The sequence below is a fragment of the Marasmius oreades genome, chromosome 5 (assembly GCF_018924745.1).
Source record: "Marasmius oreades isolate 03SP1 chromosome 5, whole genome shotgun sequence".
Classification (NCBI taxonomy): Eukaryota; Fungi; Basidiomycota; class Agaricomycetes; order Agaricales; family Marasmiaceae; genus Marasmius; species Marasmius oreades.
In genome coordinates, this window is record NC_057327.1 from 2,282,555 (window position 1) to 2,305,669 (window position 23,115).

At 48.6% G+C, this 23,115-nt stretch overlaps 9 protein-coding genes across 10 annotated transcripts; 4 read left to right on the forward strand and 5 right to left on the reverse strand.

Annotated features, from left to right (window-relative positions):
- Positions 1-45: 45 nt before the first annotated feature.
- E1B28_008840 (uncharacterized protein) lies at positions 46-840 on the forward strand (the record flags this gene model as incomplete). The annotated part of the gene is made up of 2 exons (XM_043153674.1): positions 46-172; positions 221-840. 2 exons carry the CDS (start codon positions 46-48, stop codon positions 838-840), a joined length of 747 nt encoding a protein of 248 aa, XP_043008958.1.
- A 15-nt stretch (positions 841-855) lies between these two features.
- On the reverse strand, positions 856-2,294 carry E1B28_008841 (uncharacterized protein; the record flags this gene model as incomplete). The annotated part of the gene is made up of 6 exons (XM_043153675.1): positions 1,832-2,294; positions 1,632-1,776; positions 1,444-1,574; positions 1,190-1,396; positions 1,092-1,136; positions 856-1,038 (listed from the first exon to the last, which is right to left on the reverse strand). Exons 1-6 carry the CDS (start codon positions 2,078-2,080, stop codon positions 856-858), a joined length of 960 nt encoding a protein of 319 aa, XP_043008959.1. The 5' UTR covers positions 2,081-2,294.
- Positions 2,295-2,374: 80 nt separating this feature from the next.
- On the forward strand, positions 2,375-3,197 carry E1B28_008842 (uncharacterized protein). Of its 2 annotated transcripts, XM_043153676.1 has the most exons (6): positions 2,375-2,492; positions 2,545-2,601; positions 2,658-2,819; positions 2,875-2,931; positions 2,988-3,098; positions 3,153-3,197. In XM_043153676.1, exons 1-5 carry the CDS (start codon positions 2,396-2,398, stop codon positions 3,071-3,073), a joined length of 459 nt encoding a protein of 152 aa, XP_043008960.1. In that variant the 5' UTR covers positions 2,375-2,395; the 3' UTR covers positions 3,074-3,098; positions 3,153-3,197. The 2 variants fall into 2 exon arrangements, with proteins under 2 accessions (XP_043008960.1, XP_043008961.1); XM_043153677.1 differs by having other exon boundaries at positions 2,375-2,601.
- A 294-nt stretch (positions 3,198-3,491) lies between these two features.
- Positions 3,492-4,239, reverse strand: E1B28_008843 (uncharacterized protein; the record flags this gene model as incomplete). Its single annotated transcript, XM_043153678.1, has 3 exons — positions 3,492-3,665; positions 3,725-3,822; positions 3,882-4,239. The coding sequence occupies 3 exons, from the start codon at positions 4,237-4,239 to the stop codon at positions 3,492-3,494; spliced, it is 630 nt and encodes a 209-aa protein (XP_043008962.1).
- Positions 4,240-4,368: 129 nt separating this feature from the next.
- On the reverse strand, positions 4,369-8,142 carry E1B28_008844 (uncharacterized protein; the record flags this gene model as incomplete). Its single annotated transcript, XM_043153679.1, has 13 exons — positions 4,369-4,398; positions 4,462-4,619; positions 4,675-4,698; positions 4,753-5,022; positions 5,114-5,147; positions 5,200-5,350; positions 5,404-5,533; positions 5,591-5,627; positions 5,678-6,817; positions 6,868-6,987; positions 7,038-7,775; positions 7,831-7,921; positions 7,970-8,142. 13 exons carry the CDS (start codon positions 8,140-8,142, stop codon positions 4,369-4,371), a joined length of 3,096 nt encoding a protein of 1,031 aa, XP_043008963.1.
- A 49-nt stretch (positions 8,143-8,191) lies between these two features.
- E1B28_008845 (uncharacterized protein) lies at positions 8,192-9,597 on the forward strand. Its single transcript, XM_043153680.1, has 6 exons — positions 8,192-8,440; positions 8,495-8,615; positions 8,670-8,773; positions 8,832-9,157; positions 9,214-9,366; positions 9,424-9,597. The coding sequence occupies exons 1-6, from the start codon at positions 8,220-8,222 to the stop codon at positions 9,447-9,449; spliced, it is 951 nt and encodes a 316-aa protein (XP_043008964.1). The 5' UTR covers positions 8,192-8,219; the 3' UTR covers positions 9,450-9,597.
- E1B28_008846 (uncharacterized protein) lies at positions 9,576-15,132 on the reverse strand. Its single transcript, XM_043160758.1, has 8 exons — positions 14,497-15,132; positions 12,517-14,443; positions 11,971-12,467; positions 11,645-11,909; positions 11,324-11,596; positions 10,278-11,266; positions 10,065-10,219; positions 9,576-10,006 (listed from the first exon to the last, which is right to left on the reverse strand). The coding sequence occupies exons 1-8, from the start codon at positions 15,014-15,016 to the stop codon at positions 9,635-9,637; spliced, it is 4,998 nt and encodes a 1,665-aa protein (XP_043008965.1). The 5' UTR covers positions 15,017-15,132; the 3' UTR covers positions 9,576-9,634.
- Positions 15,133-16,246: 1,114 nt separating this feature from the next.
- E1B28_008847 (uncharacterized protein) lies at positions 16,247-18,831 on the forward strand. The gene is made up of 12 exons (XM_043153681.1): positions 16,247-16,680; positions 16,734-16,938; positions 17,000-17,146; positions 17,199-17,314; positions 17,367-17,430; positions 17,480-17,531; positions 17,581-17,729; positions 17,783-17,954; positions 18,009-18,143; positions 18,196-18,278; positions 18,340-18,525; positions 18,572-18,831. The coding sequence occupies exons 1-12, from the start codon at positions 16,416-16,418 to the stop codon at positions 18,726-18,728; spliced, it is 1,731 nt and encodes a 576-aa protein (XP_043008966.1). The 5' UTR covers positions 16,247-16,415; the 3' UTR covers positions 18,729-18,831.
- Positions 18,832-19,021: 190 nt separating this feature from the next.
- E1B28_008848 (uncharacterized protein) lies at positions 19,022-22,818 on the reverse strand. Its single transcript, XM_043153682.1, has 5 exons — positions 21,339-22,818; positions 20,043-21,281; positions 19,767-19,991; positions 19,265-19,713; positions 19,022-19,207 (listed from the first exon to the last, which is right to left on the reverse strand). Exons 1-5 carry the CDS (start codon positions 22,756-22,758, stop codon positions 19,058-19,060), a joined length of 3,483 nt encoding a protein of 1,160 aa, XP_043008967.1. The 5' UTR covers positions 22,759-22,818; the 3' UTR covers positions 19,022-19,057.
- Between the last annotated feature and the right edge of the window lie 297 nt (positions 22,819-23,115).

Genomic DNA, 23,115 nt, shown 5'->3' on the forward strand with positions numbered 1-23,115 from the left:
TCTGCGGCAACGCGAAAGCTGGATCATCTACGGGCCGAAGAAAAAATGACGCAGCTAGAACGTGAGCGAGAGGGCGACGAGTATGCGGACAAAGAGGTATTTGTCACACCAGCGTATAAGGAGTTAATGGCGGAGGTCAAGAAAGCTGAGGAGGAAGAGAAGAAAAGAGAAGGTTGGTTCGACACATCTCGTTCAGCCTCAATTGACAAGTGTCCTGTAGAAGAACTGAAGAAGAAAAGCGGCCCGACTACCGGCATGGCACATTTCTATCGAAAACTGTTGGCTGAATCAGAACAAGTGCATGAAGCTGCTGTAGCTGCGACGCAGAAACCTGTCATCGGTCCTCAGGGCCCCGCCCCGAATCTGACGATCACAAAACCCGCCGACCTTACCCCGATGTCAGATTTGGAACTTGCGAAGATCGCGAGAATGGAGGGCAAAGAGGTTGAACTCAACGATGACAATCAGATTATCGACAAACGTGAACTTCTGTCTGCTGGATTGAATTTATCTGGCACCAATTCACGAAATCTAATGTTGCGATCCACCGCGGCAACTTCAAAGTCCTCCAATGCAGACACCGAGCCAGCGCATCGTGCGGTGGGCACCGCTGCCAGCAAAAAGGAGATCAATCTGCGGCGTCAGAGGGAGATTCACCAGCAGATGGAGGCGGAGAGCGTCCGTGTATCACGGGAACAGGAAAAAGCCGAACACGAAGCCTTCCAGAGGGTACTGGTGGCGAAGAGGAACAATGAGGAAGATGTACAAAGCGCTCGAGAACGGTACCTCCAGCGAAAACGGCAGAAACTGGATGCTCAGGTAAAGGAATCAGGAGAATAGCGGTACGCTGTGACTTTATTCTACAATACATTGATTACTGTTTAATGCAAAGCAATATTCTAGTCCATCGGCCGAAATCTTTCGAATTAAGTCCTCGTGAGAGCGTAACACTGACACAAGTGATGGGCGTTCATCAGGATCATCACGTAGCATAGGCCGAACAATCTCGACCAATTCCGGTACACAGTGACCGGTCATCTATAGCCTCGGTTGCAGGTAGAAAGTCGGAACCGAGAGAGATTGATTCTTACCTTACAAGCGCGTAATATCAACACTCCCAAAGCGAATACATCGACCTAGAGCTCGTCATTGAGGAACCCTTTCAATAAATTTTAAGCACTTCACTCACTTTGAACGGGTCATAAGAATCGAGGCCGTTACACTCTGGGGGAATCTCTGTCCCCAAGCGATACCCACAGACCCGAGGATTTGGTTCCTCAAATCTGTGGCTCAACTCGAAATCAATGTAGGCGTAATGGCCTCGGTAGTCCGTCAATAGATTACACAACGATATGTCTAGGTGAGCGATATGAAGGCTATGCATGAAGGCCGCGTGCTTTGAGCAGTGAGATTTCATTATCAACGTGGAACACAGAAACGTACCTCAATACATTGGCCGATAGCACGGAGGAAGGATTTGAGGCAGCATGGTCCACTGTCGGGAATCAATTGTGAGGACCATCGCTCCATGATGATAAAGCCAAGTTCCCCTTCCACGACCAAGTCGAGAACCGCTGGTTTAGGAACATGTGAATTCCTGATGGACGTCAAGTACGAAGGAAATCACCAACGTATGCAATGGTTCATGGGATGGCCTCTTATGGGCGGTGTCGAGAGAAAACGAACGATGGCAAGTTCTCTACTGCGCCTATGAACGGCCTTGACCATCACTTTGGTGTTATCACTTATTCGGGTCCCACGAAAGAGGTTATCAGGCTAGAAGGCGTTATTGACATCACCAACGAGAGTCAGACTGGGAGTAAATATTTACCAGCCCAGAGTAGGGACACACAGCATCATCATCGAGGTCCTTGAGCGAGCATGAGTAGGGAGGTGACAGCACGTTTTCTGCTTGTCGATAGTACTGCCGCATGTCCGCAATTGTCTCGAGACGAAAGCCACGGCGGCGGAGAAGGTTGTGGTAAGCTGGCCAGTAGGGTCTGAGACGAACGTTGACATCCTCTTCGTCGCTGGGAGGTGAGAGAGCGGCTGAAGGCGGAATCCAGACTCTAGGGGACATGCGTTGGTAGGGAAAGGTTTTGAGGAAACGGGTCCCATTTAAGTTGCTTGCAGTATCTCGTAAAAGGATAAGGTTCTACAGGGCCTAGGAACGTATGACCATTGTAGGACATAGGGAATTCGCTCCGACATTGATGAAACACTGGTAATTGACTGCAAGCAGAGGATAGTAAGCCGTTGACTTGGCAGTGGGTGGGATGAGGTGGACCAAAATAGGAAAGTAACTTTCACCCCCACGTGTTACCGTGAACCCGCACATCGCGTGAAATTGTTTTCCTCCTTAGTCCATCATCCCAAACTCACTCTTTCTGCTCTCATGGAGGAAGGTACCAAGTCCAAAAAGACGGTTTTTGTGGGCGGCATCGGGGATGACGTTGACGAGGCCGTAATTTATGAAAATTTTGCACCTTTTGGTGCGCAATCACCCTCGTTTCAGTCATTGCATTCATCGACTCGGTGTACCAGGAGATGTAATAGAAGTTCAGCTTCCTTCTGCTGCGACGAACCCGTCTCAACAGGCCGGTACGTAATAGCTCTTGAAGTCTCCATACGTATCCCACTCGTTCACCATCTGGCAGACGCTAAACATCGGGGTTTCGCCTTCGTCACATATGGCTCTTCTGCTGACGCCCAGGATGCAATAGACAACATGGACCTCAACGAACTAAAAGGCCGAGTTATCAAGGTTAATCTCGCCAGACCGATGAAAACGCCGATGCAACTGGGAGGAAATCGTGCAGGTATGTTATTTTCGTCTTCGATTTAACAGCTTTTGTATGCTGATCTCTTTACAAGTGTGGGAGTCCGAAGAATGGCTCAAGCAATATGCAAAGCCATTAAGTCAAAGCGGAGGTGCGTACCACCGCAGTTCTCCCTGAGATGTTCCGTGAACTAGATCATCACTTTAGGTGTACAAGGTCGTAAAGCAGCCTCGCAGGGTGGCCAAGAAGCCGCCGAAGCATCAGAAAATGCGGAACCGATGGATGAAGAATAGGAGCTCGAGGACATCTACAGAACAGGCAAGTTCCTTTCAACTCAGAAAACTACAACCTTTGTTCATAGACCACCATCAGAGTACGCTCTTGCCATACATCCAGACCCTTCCCGTTGACCGTACCCCTCTAAAAGAGATGGGAAGAGTCACTGAAATAATAGGGATTTATACATTATGTGTCCTTGCAGCTACAGTGGGTGTATTGACTCATCATGACGGGAAAGCACCGGAAGTTGCATGTCTCCGTACCCATCCTTCTCGGTTTTCATCGGGTACCCCAGAGCTAAAATTGCCGTGTTTGAATGCAAACCTATACATGGGTTGAGCGAAAGAGAGTTGCGCACTTAGCAGGGAACTTGCCACGAATCTAAGTTCAGTTCGAATAGCAATAACACTCATCGAATGATATCGAATAACTCTACATGTCCGACTCCTCGAACTGTGCTCTAGCTCGTTTAATGTCTTCTTGCATGAACAGCAGCTCCTCCATTCGAGCAAGTTTTTTAGCATCCGCCGGACGAGACAAGACTCTTCGGAGATCCTCAATTGATAGCCGACTCTTACGATTGGATCCACCAGCTGCAGCGACACACTTTTCACGGGAATAAGAAACCAGTAGGCGTGAAGTTGACCAATGGAGAAGCCACGTACAACGTCTTGTATATACTCGATCAGAATCTCCTCCATAACATTCACTGTGTCGTTCGAAGGATTACGGTCGTCTCCAAAACCATACATCAGGTTTCTCACTTATGTGATGAGTATATTTTGATTACAATACCAATGACAAGATGATACGTTCACATACGTTCTTTGTTGAACAGTCCCTTAATATTGGGCTGTTTCTTCCCCGTCCGGCCGCCTGTCGTTGGAGCTGACGCAGCTGTTTCCCGAGTATAAGAAGTGTAGGATGAAAAGGTCGTGGATCGGGGCGCCTGAGCAGGAACAGTTGGAGAGGCTGCCGTTGGGGTGGAAACAGGTGCAGGTGAAGCGGTGGCAGGAGGTCTAACTGAGGTTTGTTGAGGATTTACGCTATATCCATAAGCATAAGGCCATTGATAACCGCCTCCTTGGTAGCCATAGGCAGTATAGGCACCATAAGGATAGGATGCTGTTGGTTGAGTAGTTCCAGCAGCAGCTTGCGGTGTGTAATGGTGGTAGGACATCACAATGATCGTGGGAATATCGCGGTCACGCTTGCGCGAATCCAGGTTTTCATCGGTCTAATAATTAGAAATGTACAATAATATGGCGGTACAACGATGCAAAACTAGATCCCGATGCTTTCTATCTCGTCATAAAATCGACTGAGAATAGTATTGATACTGATGCGAGGGGGAAAAAACATTGAGCAAACTATCGATAGCACGAAGACAGAATGGACGTACTGAATCATATAGTCTTGTCCAGTGAGACCCTAGAGACGAATAGATCAAGCGTTCTACCATCTCCCCAACGAGAGAGTGTGTCAGGGCAGGCTGGAACCGTTCACGCAACTGAGCAGCTGTCTGTTCACCCAATGCTGCGAAGCAAGGAAGAGTTGAGTCTAAAAATACATGTTCAGATATGTCTGCTGGTCATTCAACTCGTAATCTTCGTACCTTTCTGCATCAGTTCAACCAAGGCTGATTGGCCTGTGTGTCAGCGAACGAGATTGATACAGGAAAAGGATCGCGCACTGATTACTCTATCACAATGCTTCCTAGCAGCCTCGAAACCTTCTCGGAAAAGGTGCTTGAACTCGATGAACGAATGACTATCCACGCCACCGAGGACTTCAATGTACTCGAGGGGCAACTTGAAGGGGGCAGCCTCAAAGCGAATGTTTCCGGGGGTATTGGTGAGGATAAATCCGAAATCGATATGTATGAGATGGCCTTCTCTATCAAGTAGAATGTTCCCATTATGGCGGTCCTTAATTTGGAGCAGATACGTTATTATCGAGTAACCTAAAGAGTCGATAATGTCAGTTTGATCATGCAACTTCTATTCAATGGGTCAATTTTCCTGCCAAAGATTTGACAAAATTGCGTCGAGCACGGGCAAACTTGGCAGAAGACGGGTCTCCATAAGTCTGTGGAAATAATTAGCCAAAAGAGAAATCAGTAAAATCCCCGCTGACATACAGCTATGAAGTGATCAAGAAGGGTGACATGACCGAGCCTACCCTCAGCCAATCTACGCGCATATTCTGATTTCTTGATCGAATGAATAGAAACGGCGTCGGTTATTGTTTCGACCAGCCCTGACGTCCCACCAGTTATTAGAATTCGAAAGCTGCCAATTGCAAATGAGTTCCAAGCTCCGTGTGAGAAAGGACAGCATATTACTATCGGACCCAACATGGACAGTTTTCCTCCTCCCATATCCTCTGGAACTCGAGTATGAGTTGGACCGCTAGTTGTTCTTGACGAAGGTCTCCTCCGGTCTTAACAATGACCGAAACGCAATCCCAATTTGCTAGAAAGAGATCAGTCAGTCACATGTGGTAAGTCGGTGTATGAAGTAGAGCACTACCTAGATGTCCATACGGGGAGCCATGTCGTATTCGACTCTGTTGTTGCAATTAGCGCGGATTGTTCTAAAGATACAGGAAGGCCCGACCTTCTTGGCAGCCCAAGACTCACTGAAGACCATCGCAGAGGGGTCTGCCTTGGTGAGTTCTCGTCGAATGATATTTTCATCCTCAACGGTCTTCAACCTCCCGCCGACATCGTTAACACGAAGGACACCTTCCCCGTCCCACGTCTCTTGCATTCTTGCCATGCGTTCTTCCTCAAGGGCAAGCATCTCCTGCATAATTCGATCGCGAATGGCGGACGCTTCAGCCGGTTGCAACCGCATTCTAATAGGAGTTGATTTGCCGAAATCTTGAGAACCAGATGACGAAGAGTGATAGTGGAGGATAGGGATTTTCGAGCCTTGTTCGGTTGAATTCATCAACCAATTGGATCCCGGAATCCAACTAAGAGGACCAGAGAAATTTGAATCTTGAATTGAGGAAGGTGTAGGCTCCCGAGAAAGATTCGCGTTGAGCTGGGCCAACATGATGGCGGCTGTGCGCATACGCTCCGAGTACTCTTCAAGCGTTATCGTACCATCTTGCGGCAAAGTAGTGGAGGGCTGTTTCCCAGGTGTAGAAGGCATTCCTGGCCCCTCGCTTTCAACATTAGGAGAGGCAGGGATGGATGAGGGACGAGACCAAGCTACCATATCAAGGTCCTTGTTCTTGAGAGCAGGAGGAAGAACGATAGACTCCGATAGATCCATCGGTTGTGAGCGAAGAGAGAGATCTGCACCATAAAGTTGTTCAACCAAGTCAATCTCCTCCTCGAAGGCTGGAATACTATTTGCATTGCGAGGTGTGGGTGGAATTATGCTTAGTATTGTATCGACGGATGGAGGATCTTCCGTTGCAACGTCGGCGTCATGATTTGACTCTACTGCTCGATTTTGATAAGAAGCTTGAATAAGGTTGCTGAACGGATTGGATTCCCGAGAGGCGCCCTTGCGCTCATCCTCCTGCACGACAACCCTCTTTAATATATCCTTGTTGTTTCGTTTCTGAGGGTCAAATTCGAGATCATCGATGAGGATTTCCAGATACAGGAGGTAAGGGGCCCGTTCCGCAGAATTGAGGACGACGCTCTCGCCAGGTGGTATACGCACAATCCTGTGATGAGGTTGTGGTATGTGATTTGATTGGGGGTTGTCGGAAGAAGTACACCACATAGGCATGCACACCTGGTCCGAGAGTTTTACATGAATGGATCAAGAAGTATATAAAACTTTACCTCTGCGGGAAGCTTGTGATTTAGAGAGGTGAGCTCTGCCCTCAAGGCACTGACCCGTGCAGGCCGGGGAACCACTAGTAATCGATTTGCAATATTTTCTAACGCTAGAATGAATCGGACCTGCAGCATGATTACTGAATGAACCGTGTGCGGAACAGAAATAGACACACTTCGGAGCGACAATAATGATTCTTCAGCAAGTGAACTTGAGACTGAATATCATAGGACTGAAGAAGGGTATCGGCGTAGGTGTTGGAGGACATTCTAGTAAGTAAAGACCGGGAAGGTAAAGACGGGGATGACTGATAAGGGGCAGATATTGGTTCGGGATCGATTTGCCCTAGAGGATCCTCAGAATTTCTGGAACGTCTTATGGCCTCGAGATGTAAGGGAAGAGTAGGGACTGTTTGTGCAGGACCAACGGTGACACGCCGTAAACTGACCAAGGATTCTGACGGTACTTTGTTAGGGTCGTCCTGTACGGATTGGAAGTCATCTCCGTCAGGATCATTGTCGTCTTCAGAATTTTCCTCTAAAGAAGCCAATTCTGACCCAGATGTTAAATCATCGTCTCTTAATTCGATGCTCCTTATCTCTGTTCGCTCCTCCTCGACGCGCCCTTGTTCGATTGTGACCTCTCCCATGATTGCCGTCAACCTTGGTAAAGCAGGGGTTCCCGCCAATACCATACCGATACCCACAATGGCAGGTTCCATGTGGGGTTTTATTTTCCTTCGGAAGAAACGAGATCGGAATGGAATACTGAGGGTTGAATATGGCGAAACGGCAGGTGGTAAGTCGCTGAAAATGATATCATGACACTTGTGGAGAACTCGTTGGCATATTGAGAACGACTTGGAGTCAGGATGAGTGAGATCTTGAAGAGCTGCCTGCATGAACCATAATGTCTATAAGGAGCCAACAGGGTTATGAGCGGTGGAATAAAGCTGGTGTGAGGCGTACAAGTAAAGCTATATGAGTCGACCTCTGCGCAACATCGACAACAAAACATTCTAATGCCCTTGATTTCGAGGGCCGTGTGAGAAGAAGATGGCTGTGAAACGTTGAACATGGTTACCAGTCCTCAGAGAGGAGCACAAACCAAATGAACCCCCACACATCGCGCAATTCTGAGATATCGAGATCCCTGAGCCTGCGAGTGATATAATAGGTGATACCTATATTGTCTGAGTAAGTCTTGAGGTATTGCAACGCGACATGGACCGAAAAGAAAGAGGGGGTTAGGAACAAGCGGAGGAGGAGCGCATGGGACATGAGAATGTGGCGGCAGCAGAGAGACGCTCTGCCGCGAGAAATTGTAATCAGTGAACCGCGTCCTAACCTCCACGTTGATGATGAAGCTTTCGACGTTGCTGCCCCTCCTTGCTCTTCCCTTTGCCTGGGCTGCAAGTACTGATAACACCAGACAGGAATTAATCAATCTTGCGTCTGTTAATGGTATTATCAGGCTTGACCATAAGGCTTTCGATCTTTTGACTTCTCCGAAACGTAACTGGTCCGCTGCCATCCAATTCACTGCTCTCGACCGAAGGCGTCGATGCGCTCCTTGCAAGTGAGCTCTCTTTGCTTATTTTCTTATGAATCCATTTCATATGTCGGGTCGTAGAGAATTTGAACCCTCGTGGAACGCTGTAGCGCAATCTTGGAAGTCGGCCCCGAAAGAACACAGAGACAATCATTTCTTTGCAACTCTCGACTTTGACGAAGCTCCCACCGTTTTCCAGCAGGTATGCTTCACGTTACTCCCCCTCTCGGAAGGTCTGTTATTCACGTCTATTCAGCTCGGCCTGATGTCAGCCCCGGTCGTCTACGTGTACCCATCCGTTCAAGGTCCTCACGCCCCAACGACCGAAAAGACCGGCCCATCCAAATACGATTTCTCATAGTGAGAGTTACTACGACTTGTATCTTACTTCATCTATTTACGAATTGATTCCTCGAAGCGGTCTCGGGGCTGGACCTCTTGCTGAATCCCTCTCTAATCACACCCCCATTCCCATTCCTTATAAAGAACCGCTCGATTGGGCACGTCTAGTATCATTCGCCAGCGTTCTCTTGGGTCTCGCTATCATAGTCAGGTTTATTTCTCCACTACTACAAAGTCGTTGGACTTGGGCCGCGATTACTATTATCACCATGCTCGTCATGACCGGTGGTTATATGTTCACTCGTATCAGAGGTTCCCCTTATACTGGAGGAGACGGCAACTGGATCGCGGGAGGTTATCAAAATCAATTCGGGCAAGAAGTTCAAGTCGTTGCAGTTATTTGTGAGTGCCTAACCAATGTCGAGCAATGAATGATTTCTCACCAGCCTTGACCGAAGATGGGACGCTGTCTTTCGCGTTCTTAATGCTCATCCTGATCGTGCCGTATCAGTCTTCGCCTTCCCGTCAGCGCCTTCAAATATATCTCTGGACTGGTGTCATTGTTCTTGTCTATTCCGTTCTTATCACTCTGTTTAAGGTCAAGAACCGCGGTAAGCACTCTCGAACCAAACTCATGTGACAGTCGATTAATGGGTGCTTTCCTTCAGGTTACCCATTTAGGCTTCTCCTGTAGAAGATTGGTTTAGGATTGTATTGAGGACAATAGCCTTCCAAAATTTGTTGATTCATAGTCCTAATCCGTTCAAAAACATTCTTTCACATTAACAATGCTATCTATCGTACAAGGAAATTTGAAATCCTAATAAAGATCAAAAAAAGTCAACGGGGACATCAACCTAAAGTCACATGTGCTCGTCCTCAAGCTGCACCTTCCTGTTGAAAGACATCTACATAACGGCTCCTGAGGTTTCTTTTGGCAGCTTGAGACGATCTTGGCCGACTAGGCGGGCCGCTGGGAAGCGTCAGGCTGGAGGCAGCGGGTGTACTGGGTAGTGAGTGTGGTGCGTCCGAGGGCACTAGATTCGATCGTATACGCATCGTACCGCCTTTTGGAGGTGGAGGGCCTGATCCCGTTACATCAGCAGCAGATGCTGAGCGTGGCGGCGGAGGTGGTCCAGTGCTTGGAGGTCTGGGACCGGCACCACTCGACATCCCGGGTGATGTCGTTTGAGCACGAGAAGGAGGTGGGGGTGGTGTTTCAGATTTCGGTACGTTGGTTACTTCAGTGGCCTGAATAAATATGGGGATAAGTCGATTTGCCCTAGAACGCCTTAGCAATATAACGTACCTTGTTGACCCAACGCTTCAGCTCCTTGTCATAGTAGAATGTTTTTTCTTCTCCAAGATTTGCCTTCACAGGACCTGGAGTCGATTCACGCCTCCACCATCGGCTTAACCAAGAGCCAGAGCTCGAAGAATTGGCGGCGGGTGTAGGTTTGACCTCTGGAATCACGAGACAGCAAAAGTTAGACAGGGAGAAGCTCAAAGGAAACCGCCGTACCGGGTCTCTGAGGGGGGACCTTTGATTCGTTTGCATCTTTAGCTGGGTCACTCTCATTCGAGTTGGAAGTTTTGGGTTTACGTTTTGAGTTGCCAAACCCAAGGTCTTCCTCCTCTTCCTCCTGAAGGGTGGGGGATGATCGTTGGCTGGCGTTCGCACTGGGTTGTGGCATGTAATGATTACTATCCATCAAAGATATGAAACCATCCTCCGAGGTAGTGATGGGTTGATCAGCAGCTGCAAACTGTACGAATGTAGCTGTCCTCGGCGTCTTCACATCATCTCCGTGTCCACTGGCACCCCACCATTTAACTTCCTGTCCTTCATCTTCCTCGTTAATCTCAAAAGATGTCCGGCGTACTTCTTCCTGCTTGGCAGTACCTGGCGGCGAGTAAATAGAGCGTGCTTGTCCCATTATTCGTGACTGAGCAAATGTGGTGGTGGAAGCGCTAGCAGAAGCAATACGGGGGCCCGGCGAGGCTTTGCGACGAGGTCCGTAGTCCATTGCTGACGCTGCTCGTTCCTGAGGGACGGGCACGGGCACGGAATGATGATTCAACAAAGACCTATTGGACATCGAGGACCCTGTCCTACCCGGGATGCTTGATGGGGGTGCGTAGGAGTTGAGATTGACGACACTCGACTGCGGACTTGGATCATTGGAGGTAGTTGTCGAGGATATTGCACTGTACTGAGACGAGAATGGTCCGGAGAAAGTATATCCTTGTTCATCACCTTTGTTACCATCATTTCGAGTTTCGTTGTCTTCCTCGGGATCTCCAGTAACCAATTTAGTGAACCGACCTTCTAACCATCCACCGATACTGTCAAGGCTCGGTTTACCCAATTTATTACCAACCCACGAATTGGATTTTTCCGAGTGTGCTGTCCCTGCAATTCGATCTGTCAGTCCTCGAAGTTGGTCGGATAGTACCGAGGTGAAGTAGGGAGAGGACCGGTTCATAGAGCCTGCGATCGCTTCACAATACCTGATTGAAGAGATGGTTTGGTCAGATAGGTCAACATGTCGATTCATAAGAACTTACCTGCTGGCCAGTGCAATCTCCCCAACCTCGGCAAGTAATATTGCTCTGATCAATCTGAAGGCCTGTAGATGTGGCAGACCGTGGAATGGTTCGTGGCCTTTCACAGGCGGGTTCAGCCCTAACGCGAATTCGAGTATTTCAGAGAATACGACCGCATCGTTATTTCGCAAAGAACTCGTTGAAATCTGAGGATGAGGGGCACCGAGTAAGATTATTCGAGCACCAGTGGTGACCAGGCCTCCGATCGGAGAGGTTTGAGGGGAAAGAAGATAACTAGCAGAATTGTAAATGGCTTGTCAAAGTGGGTACCATGAAGCTTACCAGACATGCCCAGCTTCCACCCATTGGTTGCCACTCAATTGATCGCCGAGTGCGGTGAGAGCAGACGACGTTTCTGGACTCATGTTTCCCGATAACATCATAGCGACCATTTCGGCCCATTTTGATAATGCTTCCGGTGGAATATTCGCAGCAGGAGGTGGAGCAACAAAGTTCGGAGTCATGGGCGTTGAGTGAGAAATTGGGATACCTAGTCGAGGTTGCCCCTGGAGTTGTACAATTGAGCTGTGAGGTATCAACTCTTGCACTGGACGACGACGAAGTCAATGATTAAAGACAGAGAGTCGATTCAGATGTGGAAAATTTACCTGCTGCTGCTCCTTGCCCAGATAATAAGCTATATGCAACTCTGAGTCCCTCCCTCCCATTAGTTGTAACAGCAGGCGCTTGGGATTGAGAAAGAACCAGATTTGCATTGGGTCTCGGCGCCATATCCTTTGACCCCAATTCCATCCGTAAGAATTCATTGACGACCTCCTTCCACGCCTCTTTATCGATCCCGCTGGCGATAACCATAGCGTGAGCCCAAAGTTTTTGATCCAGTGCGTAATGATAGGCTTTGCGTTTTTCACCTCTTAAAAGGAAATCTTGTATCTTATCCAACGAAGATGGTCGTAAGGTCGTTACTTGAATTGCAGGATCCAAAGGGTCATCGGCGCTACCGGCCAATTGGGATCTGAGGGATCTATTTTCACCGATCGCAGAAAATCCGGGCGAAACGAAAGTATCAGTGCCGGAATTGGCTGAAACTGAAAGGTCTAATTCTGGAACCAATGCATTTCGAATAGCGACTTCTGCTTGTGGGCTACAAGACTGTTCAATATGCTGACGTGGACATATTCAATATGACTTACGACCCCACCAGTTTGCCGTCGTGTTCAATCATAATCTTCAACAGCTGGACCAAAACCAATTTACCCTCTGCCTGACGTTTTTCTGGACTCCCCGTATGAAGATAGCCTAGTCCCAATGATATCTCTTCCGCTCGATCACTGAGATATTTCAGAAGGCGTATTTTCTTATTTTTTATCTGTGCAGAGGCACCTGGACGTACAAGGCCAGTCGTTGGTGTTCCAGGATCCGAGAACAATGGCCCTGGAAAGGAGGGGGAAAGATCTAGAGCAGATTCTGGAATGATTTTATTGAGCACCCGTATCTGTACACCGGTGGAATTTCGAGACGCAAGGGCGACATCAAATCCAGTGCTCAACTTGTCCGCGCCATGGAAGCACGTCACAATCCTTCCTCCAAAGCCAAAGCTGAACACGGGAACATGGGCGCTCGTGCGACCTAGCGGATCGTTGGTGCCTAATAACGAAGGCGATGGGGCGTAAGGAGCATGTGTCAGAGCTTTGACTTCCTGTGGAGGACCGAGGCTATGTGAGGGAACAGGAGGTAATAGTTCCTGGTTCGGATAATCGTATCTCGAGGTGAAAGGGCCGTAATCCGCTTCACTCGTCTGCTTGTGAGGGCGGCGGGCGAGTGCGTAAGAATCGCTGGCGGTGGGACCGTCCGAAGGGAGCGGTGGTCCATTGAATGGCACTGGTGGTAAGGTGGACGATGTCTTTGGCAGATATCGAGAGTCGTGAACAGCTTCCCTAGACGAGGGAAATGTGGCGTCTGTGGACTGGATGGACTCTAAAGAAAGGGAATTTGGCAAGTACGGATTTGCCGTTGAACGAAGCTCAGAGGGGGCCGCAGCGAGAACAGTGGAGCGACTGGTGTTAGGTGCGTAGGAATCAGCGACAGCTGAAGAAACAGCGGCAAGCGGCGCAGGGGAACTCGTCCGTAGTATTTGTTGTGACGATTGGGGATGTGTTACCAAGTTGTGAATGGAGGGGCTCCCCGTCCGAAGTGAGGCAGGTGACGAGACCCTACTGACTTCTGAGGCTGGAGGAGGCGTAACTGTTGAAACCGTTTGCATGCTGCCATTACGGGATGACATCAGGCCCTCAGGAGAAGCATTACGAAGAGGGGCCTGAGGCGGTGAGGCTATTCCAGTCAAAGGTGATATATTGATGGGAGGGGAGCGTAAGCTGCTGGTAACCGAACTATTTCTCGGAGGAGGACTGAAGGACGATCGAGGTGGAGAAGGTGAAACTGAGGTCGACATAGGAGTCGAATATACATTGGCCGTACTCTGTGGCGCGTGAGGATCGACCGAAGGCCCCTGCGAAGGTAAAAATTGCGCTCCATTGGCAATTTGAGAAGGCTGATCCTGACTCAGTGAAGCGGAATTGAGATCGTGTATTGTTGTCGTCGTTTTCGGCTGGTGAAACGCGGACGGACTTGAACTGGGGTGCTGTGCAGGCCCGTACGAAGAGCCGTAAAGAATCGTTACGGAGCTGGTGGGATCGGGAGGAGGAGGAGACCCGTATGCAGACGAAAAGCTGTAAACGTTACGAGGAGCTCTGCGTGTGGAACTTGTCACCGGAAAAGGCGGATCGTAGGCATTCGACACTTTAGGTCGATTGAGAGGCGCTTTGGGAACCGGAGGAGGTGGCACAGATTGCAGATTTTGGCTTGTCGTTGTATACGTGGAGTTTGTGGTAGACGCATAGGAATACGTTGAATTGGTTGCTGTAAAGGTCTGATGCGAGGTCTGCGCTTGTATTGCCGGTGTGTATGCATTTGACTGGTTATAGCCGTTCGCAGATTGCGCGGGAGCAGTAGAAGCTAGTTTAGGTGCATATGAATCATAAGCGTTAGCGTTGTAGGTCGTTCCAGATTGAGATGCATAAGGATCATAAACGTTTGGAGCAGGAGTCGACAATTCGCTAGCTGTGACTTCCATTCAAAGACTATACACGATTGGACAGAAAACGAAAACTCACCAGAGTTCTGTGCGTACCCGCTATAGCCGTACCCAAACCCATTTTGCGTTTGATATCCTGAACGTTCTCTCCCGTAGGTTTGAGTTTGCATGGAAGTGGTCGGTTCGTAGCGTGCGCCTACGTCTGAACCCAAGTCCGACGCCGCAGTTACTGCACGGTTTCCTCCTATCACACCATCACCATCAACAGCACCACCCGACCAGCTATTACCTCCGTGCACATCTCCCACAGACGGTGGAAACTCGGGTTGAGAGTCTACCTGATACTGGTTAGTGATACTGGCAAATATGTCTGAGTCATTCCGCGAGGTTGAATAGAAAGGTGTTTCAGATGCTGGAGCCGTCGCAAAGTGTTCTGGAGGAGAATTAGAGGTAGAAAATGGATCCGAAGTTGTGGAGTCATGAGTATTGGAAGACACAATGGCGGAAAATGGGTCGTCTACTTCGTTCGAAGTAAATGGGTCCCTTGAGCTGTCGCTTGAAGAACCAAATAGGGAGGCAGCTGACTCTAGTTCGCTCATCTCCTTTCGTTTGAAGACAGTCCAAGACGATGGAGGCGGTACTGGGAAAGGGAAAAGCTGGAGGGACCTATCAAGGCAGACTCGGAACTCCGGGCCCCAGTGGCCGCGTCGTTACGCACGGTCATCAAACCACGTCTAAGGTGGTCCGACTCCACGTCACCGGCGCAGATTTCAGAAGATATTAATTCTGCTACACATTTTCCGTTACGACTTTGCAGCTTGCACGCATTCTGAGAGACAGCCAGCTACTAGCTTGATAAGTTCTGATCTATGAACAACAATTTGGTCACTTCTATTGCCAATCAGCACTGAAATTCAAGCTACATTTGGAGATTACAAGCTTATGACCCGGCCCTTTGTGCCGAGTTTTTTTGCATGTTTATACACCTGCTTACTTGTGCTCTGTAGGAGTTCTGCAGGTAGTGAACAGCATGAATCACCCATGGGGGGAAAGTTTGTGTCCCTTGGCCCACTGTATTCATATCACATGACCTGTTCTGTGAACATCCTGTGTCAGAGGCGTAATTACACCTGTCCTACCCGTTACCCATGGAAAAAAGTATGGTGGGTATGGGACTTGTACAGGGTGACTAATCCATTCCAGCCCCATCCCATGCACAGGAAAACCCACCAACCCGTGCTGTTCCAACTTCCCTATCTGCAGGTATGGCCATGCTCTATCCCATTTTACAGGTACAAACCCATGGGGAAAGTATTCTGTGCCAAATCAGTACATGTTGTATAGTGGGTGACATAAATAGCAGGTGGAGGACTTGTACTGTGTACAGAACTTTGTACAGGGTGGCCTACCCCATTCCCTCCCTGTCCCATGCACAGAAAAACCTGTAACCTGTGGAAAAACAGTACAGTTAGAGAAGGGGAGAGGAGACAGTGAGAGATGACAAATTATTACCAAAAAAGTGTGTGGGAATATAAAAGTTACATCTCATAACAGTTGAAGTATAGATGCATGTCAGATAACAGTAGGAATAAATAAACAGGAACATGAAAAATACTACGTTACTGTAGCTCAAAGGGAGGGGACATTGTCGTGCACGCAGGAAATTTCGATCTCCGCTTTAATTTACCCTGGTCCTGTCGCATAGATCATTTTTTGGAGATAATCGCTGATAATCGCTGATAATCAGGTCTCTTTGTCCCATTATATATAGGATTATATATATAGGATTATATATAGGATTATATATAGGATTTGTCCCATTATATATAGGATGGTGAATTTTTAATGTCTTCGCTTCCCTAATTTGGTAATCCTGTAGTTCTGTCCCGATTGTGTCGCCCGACTTCTATCATCCTGGTTCTCCTTTCTGCGTCTTTGCGTGGTCCTTCACGCTTCGTCTGTCATAGAAGAGCAATTTTGCTGTCTAGTCGATCTCAAATGAGCGCCGATGCAGCAACTACGAGCATAAGTGTGCCGGAGGGCTTCAAACTTTATACCGAAAACAGCTCCCACATCCTACTTTCATCCAATGAGGCCTTTCTCAACCCAGTCCAAGAGTTCAATCGGGATTTGAGTGTTGCATGTATCAACGTATGGAGTGAACAGCTTAATAAGGCCAAGGAGGAAAGATGGAATCAAGCTCAGGGGGAAAAGGCTGCCAAAGGCAAAGGAATTGGTCAACCATCAAGGAAGCGTCAGAGAGGTACGTGCATAAACTCCCTTTTCCTTTTCGGCGTACCTTATATTTTCAAATAGAAGAAATCGAGCTTGCAACGACTACAGGTCCAGAATGCGTCCCCACAGTTGCTGAAGGAGGCTCGAAATGTTCGCAATCTAATCAACAGGAATCCGACAAAAACACACAATCCCATTATAAACCTTACACCATTGTCATACTGGAAGCCCTGTCTGCAACTGGACTTAGGTCGGTTCGCTATGCAAAAGAAATACCCCTCGTCAAGTTCGCACATTTCACCCCTGTAATTTTTCTCACCAAGATGAAGTTTTGACCCCGTATCCAGATATGTGATAGCCAATGATATTTCTTCCGCAGCGACTGCTGCAATAAAAAGGAACGTTGAGCTCAATGGCCTCGGGGCGGATCTCTCGATTCCAACCGGCCTACATCGTAACCTAAAAAAAATCAGGGTCAGCGAAGGAGATGCAAGGTCGCTTTCCTCCATCCTTCAATATACATGAGACGCTGAACACTCCTTATAGTACTCTGATGTACAATCATCGTCTCGAACGTGAACGTGTCGACGTCGTAGACCTTGATCCTTATGGCACCGCCGCCCCCTTCGTTGACGCAGCAGTTCAGTGCGTTAAAGATGGCGGTACGTATCTTGTAGACATCAAAACATAGCTTCAATGATTCTTCTTTCCAAGGTCTCCTTTGCATAACTTGTACAGATCTATCCGTCCTTGCTACTAATAATTATCCCGAGAAATGGTTTGTTATAATTATGATTCCTTCGTGTAGAATCCTGACACTCTCTTAGCCTTTCAAACTACGGAGGTGTCCCTGTCAAGGCGGAATACTGTCATGAGGCGGTTTGTGGCCATTTTCGCTATCATTCTACGATTCACGGTATAAACACAGGCACTCCGCCTTGTTCTCCATACTGTATCTATGTCGGCTTCCAGATACGGTCGCTATATTGAGCCCTTACTGTCTCTTTCAATCGACTTCTACGTCCGACTCTTTATTCGAATAAACACATCTCCTATGCAAGTTAAAAAGGCTATAACGTAGGTGCTCCCACCCCTTACCATCGAAAACCGTGACCAGAATCAATTTTTAGGAAGACCTCAACGTATTATATCTGCACCTCCTGTCAAGCCTATTACGAGCAACCACTCGGCCGAATGATTGAGAGGAAGAACGAGTTTTCTGGTAACGTCAACTACTTGTTCAAGACACAACCCGGACCTCTGGTCGAAGGCAAGTGCCCAGAATGCGAGTCTGTCCTTCATGTACGTTGCCCCTTCGTGTGCAGTGATTTTACGGCTGTTCAGGGTCGGACATAGGTTGCTGGTCCCATGTGGTCCGGCCCCATTCACGACACTGAATTTGTCTCCAGAGTCCTCGACCACGCTGAAAACAAAGCTAGTCAGTACGGGACCGCCGTTCGTATGAGAGGGATGCTCACGGTTGCGAAGGAGGTGAGATGACCAGTATCTTGCAAAATAAAAGGCTCAGGTAGGTCAACGGCAGGAACTGCACACGCCCTTCTATTTTACTCCAGCTAGAGTGGCAAGTTTCTTCCACTGTGTAACACCGTCTCTGGATGACACTGCGTGAGTTTCTTTCACTCACTTGTCTTTATCAGAACTTTGATGGATCCTGAAACCTAAAAAGTTCTGCATTATTACATGCGGGTCATAAAATCTCGAGATCCCATGCATGTCCCGGTTCCCTCAAAACTACCGCGACTCGCGAGGAACTGTACAATATTTTTCGTTCATGGGTCAGAACACATCCAGTCAACACAAACAATGTCTCTGAGCGTTCGCCAGCACGAAGACTACTCGCAAAAGAGCCAAAGTAAGCTGAACGCCTTCCGTGTGGCTCTGCATTGAATCTTCTTCAGATCGGAAGCCAACTTCAAGCACCATCCAGATTCTGTTACTGCATCATCCCACGTGAAATTGGTTAGGTATCAAGAGACACCTAGTAATTGGGGGCCTGGGACAAGGGCTGCTGCCAGCACGGGCAACTCCACAAAGAGAAAGCGGCACGAAGAGTAGATACATTGACGGTTTTTGGATCGGACTTCTCGGATGTTGTAGCCGTCCCGGTGGTATGTACGCTTGAAAGGCTCCAAGCTGTGATTTCACGAAAAATTCAACAAGAAACGTATATGTCATAGACCGTAGAGCGATACATAATGAAAGAAAGGAATGTATTGGCACGGGAGGGGAGCAATGAAAGAAAGGGTTGAAATATTATGGAATCATACATTTCATGCATAGAGTCTAATACAAGGAAGGAGATATGGTAAATAGATAGACGAATCCAAGCGAGAAAAGTGAAAGCAAAATAGGTATAACAGAGTGCGCAAAACACGGAATAGTCGCTATTTCCTCTTGGAAGGAATGAAAGGATGTTGTAAGAGTTCTGCAGCAGACGGTCGGGCGGTATGATCTAACTCAAAGGTACGGCTAAGAAAGTCTTGAGCTTCTGAGGTGATGTCCGAAGGGATGGTAGGTTTTGCGGAGGACCCAATCTTGCCATCGAACCCCATTTGAGCACACGATTCTGCAATGAGGGTGGAACCTCTTACCTTGAAAATGGCCTGCATTTGACTTAATTGAGCCCACGGATGTTCACCTGTCAGCATTTCGACCACCAAACACCCGACGCTCCATATATCTGCTTTCTCTGTGTGCGTTGTTTGCTTGACAACTTCCGGTGCCATCCAAAACACAGAACCTTGCAACGAGGGCCTGTGAGCTCGGTTGCCTGTTAACGCTTGCATGTCCATCTTTTTCGATATACCAAAATCAGAAATCTTGACGCCGCCTTTGTTGTCGACAAGGATATTCGCCCCTTTGATATCTCGATGAATGATGCCTCGTTCATGGAGATAATCAAGACCTTGGAGAATTTGGCGGACAAAGTTTTTCACGAGAGTCTCTTCAAAGGCACCGTAATTACGCAGAAGGGCCGTAACTGACCCACCAGGAACATATTCCAAGAAGATGTTCAGGCAATCAGTCTCTAGGGAAGAATCTAGAAAAAAGGAAGAGTTAAGACTGGTGAGTAAAGTTGAAGGCCCGACGTACACAGATACTGAACAATGTTTTCGTGTTGGAGATCCTGCAGTAATTCTATTTCGTGTTCTAAGGCGCTGAGCATGCTCTTTTTACGTTCAATGTTTGCAGATGAACCACTCGGCAGTTCGACTTGTTTGACAGCCATGAGGGTCCCGGTCAAGGCATCCATTCCCAGAAACACCTGTCCAAAAGAGCCTGAGCCAATGAGTGCTCCCTTAATCCACTTGTTGCCCGCTGAAAAATCGGTTAGCTTCCTTCAGAATTACAAAGCGAAAAATAGCCCACTTCTCCTGGGAGCTCCATCCACGTCAGATTCCACGTCTTCCTCATCCTCGTCCTCGTCAGGCAACTCATCTGGTTCGAACTCGTCATCTCCGGCTTTCTCTGCTTCGTCCATCGGTGTGTCGGGGAAGCCATCTCCACTGCCCAGCTCCTTTCCGCCTTCTTCTCCATCTACTTCAGTCCAATCCTCTCCGTCAACATCCGAGGTGTCTTCGCTGACGTGAACGGACAACGCGATACTATCCCTCTTCTCTGCTACTCGATTTTCTACTTCCTTTGTGATCTCATCCACTGTCATCATGCTTGCCGTATCGGACCCTTTATCACGCTTCGACCGTAATTCGGTCATGTAGGACATCCTTCTAGAGAACCTAGAGGCATTCGAGGACGCGCGTGATATTCGCTGTACTTCTCCAGGTGTTATAGCACTTTCGAGTGACTCCGAAAACGATTCCGTTGGGAAAGGAATGGGCGGTAATAGCTGTGGTTCCACACTACTAGATGGTGGATGGACATGGTCCTCGCCCGAAAGTTCAACGGACCGACCATCTTCTGTGGATAATGACATTCGCGGTATGCCATCGTCCGAAGATGGGGTGGATAATTCCAGTGACCTTCCATTTACGTTTGTATTGATCGCCCCAGGTTTCTCGGGAAGAGGAGGAGCCACAGAAGAGAATGATGTGCGCGTGGGAGAGGTAGCTGTACCTGACCCTTGAGTACTGCTGCTAAATCTCGAAGGTTGCGGCAGATTGGTGGGAAATGACGCCATGCTCTCTCTTCTAGATGACATGGTATTCGAGCGGAACATCATACTGTTTCGTGCCGTTCGCTCCAACACCTTCTTCTCAGTATTGGGGAAGAATTCTGTCAAATTATTTGTGATGAGCTCGCTTGGTGGCCGTTGACCAAAGAAGTTGCGCAGTTTCGAAGGACGTTTGGACGACGGAGCGGGTGCTTTCGCTCCTAAACTTGGAGTGGGACTAGTCATGCCGGAACGCGTTGGTGACGGGGGTTCGAGAGCACGTTCGGGGTCACGCACACCGAGGGCGCTGAGGACACTGATAGAGGAGGCACGTTTCGTGTTACCAAAACTTCTCCCATTACTGAATTTGATAGGTGAATTCGGCTCATATTTCTTGTGGCGGGCGATGCGCCGCAAGATCAGCGGGTGCTCGCGTGTGGGATGGTCGGCTGGGGCATGGCAGATGGTTAGGAGCTCTGCTTCAGATAACGGATCACCTGGTGAGCTCGGATTATAAGTATAGTTATATGTTCGATAGATGTCCAAATACTTACTTGCCCCCTCATTGAAGTAAACACCCCATCCGTCGACATTCAGCCCCCCACCTTCGGTCGTAACGTGATCCATAACGCCATCAGTATCGGTACTCCTGTTACCGCCTTTACCAAACTTCTTTAAAACCTTTTCGATGATTTCTACGCCCCCTGCGCAGCTATCAACATCAATAGTAAAAGTGAGTCCTTGCCCTTCATCTGGGAGGAAGAATTTACAAAGTTTCCGCCGCAGGTCATCGAGAGATGGAGCAGCGGTGTGTGAAGGAACAGGGAGATTGAACAGTCCACGACCGATTGTGTAGGGATGGGAAGGAGCAGAAGGTGTGACGGGGGTAGACGCGCCACCAAATTGTTCTTGTATGGGAGAAAGGTTAGGTGCTTGATGGGGTGGGTGCGGGGGATGTAAAGCAGAGGCGTAGGGATGTGATCCGGTAGAAGGTACATTTCGTTTTGAAGTGGATCCTCCGGAGCCGCTCCTACCATGGTTATTTGTTGAAGTGGACGGAGAGGATGACGAACCCGAGGATCCCTTTAAACGATCACCCGCAGGCGGTAATGGGGAAGTAGATCTGGCAGGAAAAGATGTAATTTGAGGTGTTTTTCCGCCTCCGAGATTTCCAGGACGAGGGTCTGCGGGAAGATGATACCCAGACCAAGGGCTAGATGGTGTATGTACTTCGCGATCGCGAGAAGTGTTGTGAGGTGGTCTGGCTTGGGGACGAGACGAAGGCAGTGGTGGCGGTTGGTGGCGCGGGATTGGAGGTAGAGGAGGAAGGTTGACGCGAGCAGAATGAGGTTTGGGAGCTGAAGATACGGTCGAATCTGTCGTGTTAGGGACTGGTTGGGTTGCGGGATTTGGAAGGGGCCGGATAGCCGGAGATTCTCGAACCAAAGCTGGTAGATTGTCCTTGTTGTTGGCAAGAAGGGTAAGAGGGGCGGGTCTAACACCTGGCCTGCGTGCGGGGCGAGTGCTTGTTGGTGAAGAAGAGGAAGGAGAAGGATCAGCAGACGGTGTCGATGGCGATCTGGATGTCTGGCACTTCTGACGAAGAACCTTGACAGCATTCAGAATCCTGAGACGATCACCAATGCTGGTAACACCCATCTCTTGGAGGATGGTCTGGTCAAGTTCGAGCAGAATATCGCCTCGAATGTCGTTCTGACGGAATGTAGTAGCATGACTGGAGCATTTGATATCTGCGAGCCATCTTGCAACATGCATGTCCGACCATGTTCGTATGAATTCTCGGTAGATCATGCCAGCTGGTGCCTCCAACACGGAGTTTCCTTGAGTCGTTGTCGGTGTCGTAGGGAAGGGTGAGGTCTGTCCTCGGATTCCTGGGATTCCATAAAGAAGAGAGCGTGCTGATGGTGTGGCAGGGGGGGACTCGGAGTTTATGGCTGACAAGACAGCCGCCATCGCCGATGACGACGACGACGATGGTAGGAACAACGACGAGGGAGCAGCGGAAAAGTCGAGCAGTTGATTATGTAATTGTCCTTAGCAACGCGGAGAATTCCCCAAGGTCATGATCAAGGATCGCCTGCTATATTCCTGTCAACCAGATAGATATTGTAAGCTCATAAGAGTCTATAAGTTATCACTTCCTGTATTCTGGTCGGTCAAGCGTAATCTAAACGCTTATTCCCGGCCCTGGCGGCTCTCCAGACGTAAATATGCAGATTGAAGTGAACGACTTTGTTAACGAAAGTTCAAACGTTCACCAATCAGGGGTATACCCCTTCGTAGATCATAGATGTGGTCACTGTCGGTATT

Coding starts and splice junctions, on each gene's coding strand:
- E1B28_008845 (XM_043153680.1), top strand. CDS start 8,220: ATGATGAAGCTTTCGACGTTGCTGCCCCTCCTTGCTCTTCCCTTTGCC. Junction 9,158..9,213: donor TCAAGTCGTTGCAGTTATTT/GTGAGTGCCTAA, acceptor CCTTGACCGAAG/ATGGGACGCTGTCTTTCGCG. Junction 9,367..9,423: donor GTTTAAGGTCAAGAACCGCG/GTAAGCACTCTC, acceptor GCTTTCCTTCAG/GTTACCCATTTAGGCTTCTC.
- E1B28_008842 (XM_043153676.1), top strand. CDS start 2,396: ATGGAGGAAGGTACCAAGTCCAAAAAGACGGTTTTTGTGGGCGGCATC. Junction 2,602..2,657: donor GAACCCGTCTCAACAGGCCG/GTACGTAATAGC, acceptor ACCATCTGGCAG/ACGCTAAACATCGGGGTTTC. Junction 2,820..2,874: donor ACTGGGAGGAAATCGTGCAG/GTATGTTATTTT, acceptor TCTCTTTACAAG/TGTGGGAGTCCGAAGAATGG.
- E1B28_008847 (XM_043153681.1), top strand. CDS start 16,416: ATGAGCGCCGATGCAGCAACTACGAGCATAAGTGTGCCGGAGGGCTTC. Junction 16,681..16,733: donor ATCAAGGAAGCGTCAGAGAG/GTACGTGCATAA, acceptor ATTTTCAAATAG/AAGAAATCGAGCTTGCAACG. Junction 18,526..18,571: donor CTACTCGCAAAAGAGCCAAA/GTAAGCTGAACG, acceptor AATCTTCTTCAG/ATCGGAAGCCAACTTCAAGC.
- E1B28_008848 (XM_043153682.1), bottom strand. CDS start 22,758: ATGGCGGCTGTCTTGTCAGCCATAAACTCCGAGTCCCCCCCTGCCACA. Junction 21,282..21,338: donor TTACTTCAATGAGGGGGCAA/GTAAGTATTTGG, acceptor CGAGCTCACCAG/GTGATCCGTTATCTGAAGCA. Junction 19,208..19,264: donor AAATGCAGGCCATTTTCAAG/GTAAGAGGTTCC, acceptor TTCGATGGCAAG/ATTGGGTCCTCCGCAAAACC.
- E1B28_008846 (XM_043160758.1), bottom strand. CDS start 15,016: ATGAGCGAACTAGAGTCAGCTGCCTCCCTATTTGGTTCTTCAAGCGAC. Junction 11,910..11,970: donor TGGGCAAGGAGCAGCAGCAG/GTAAATTTTCCA, acceptor GTCGTCGTCCAG/TGCAAGAGTTGATACCTCAC. Junction 11,597..11,644: donor GTGGAAGCTGGGCATGTCTG/GTAAGCTTCATG, acceptor CAATTCTGCTAG/TTATCTTCTTTCCCCTCAAA.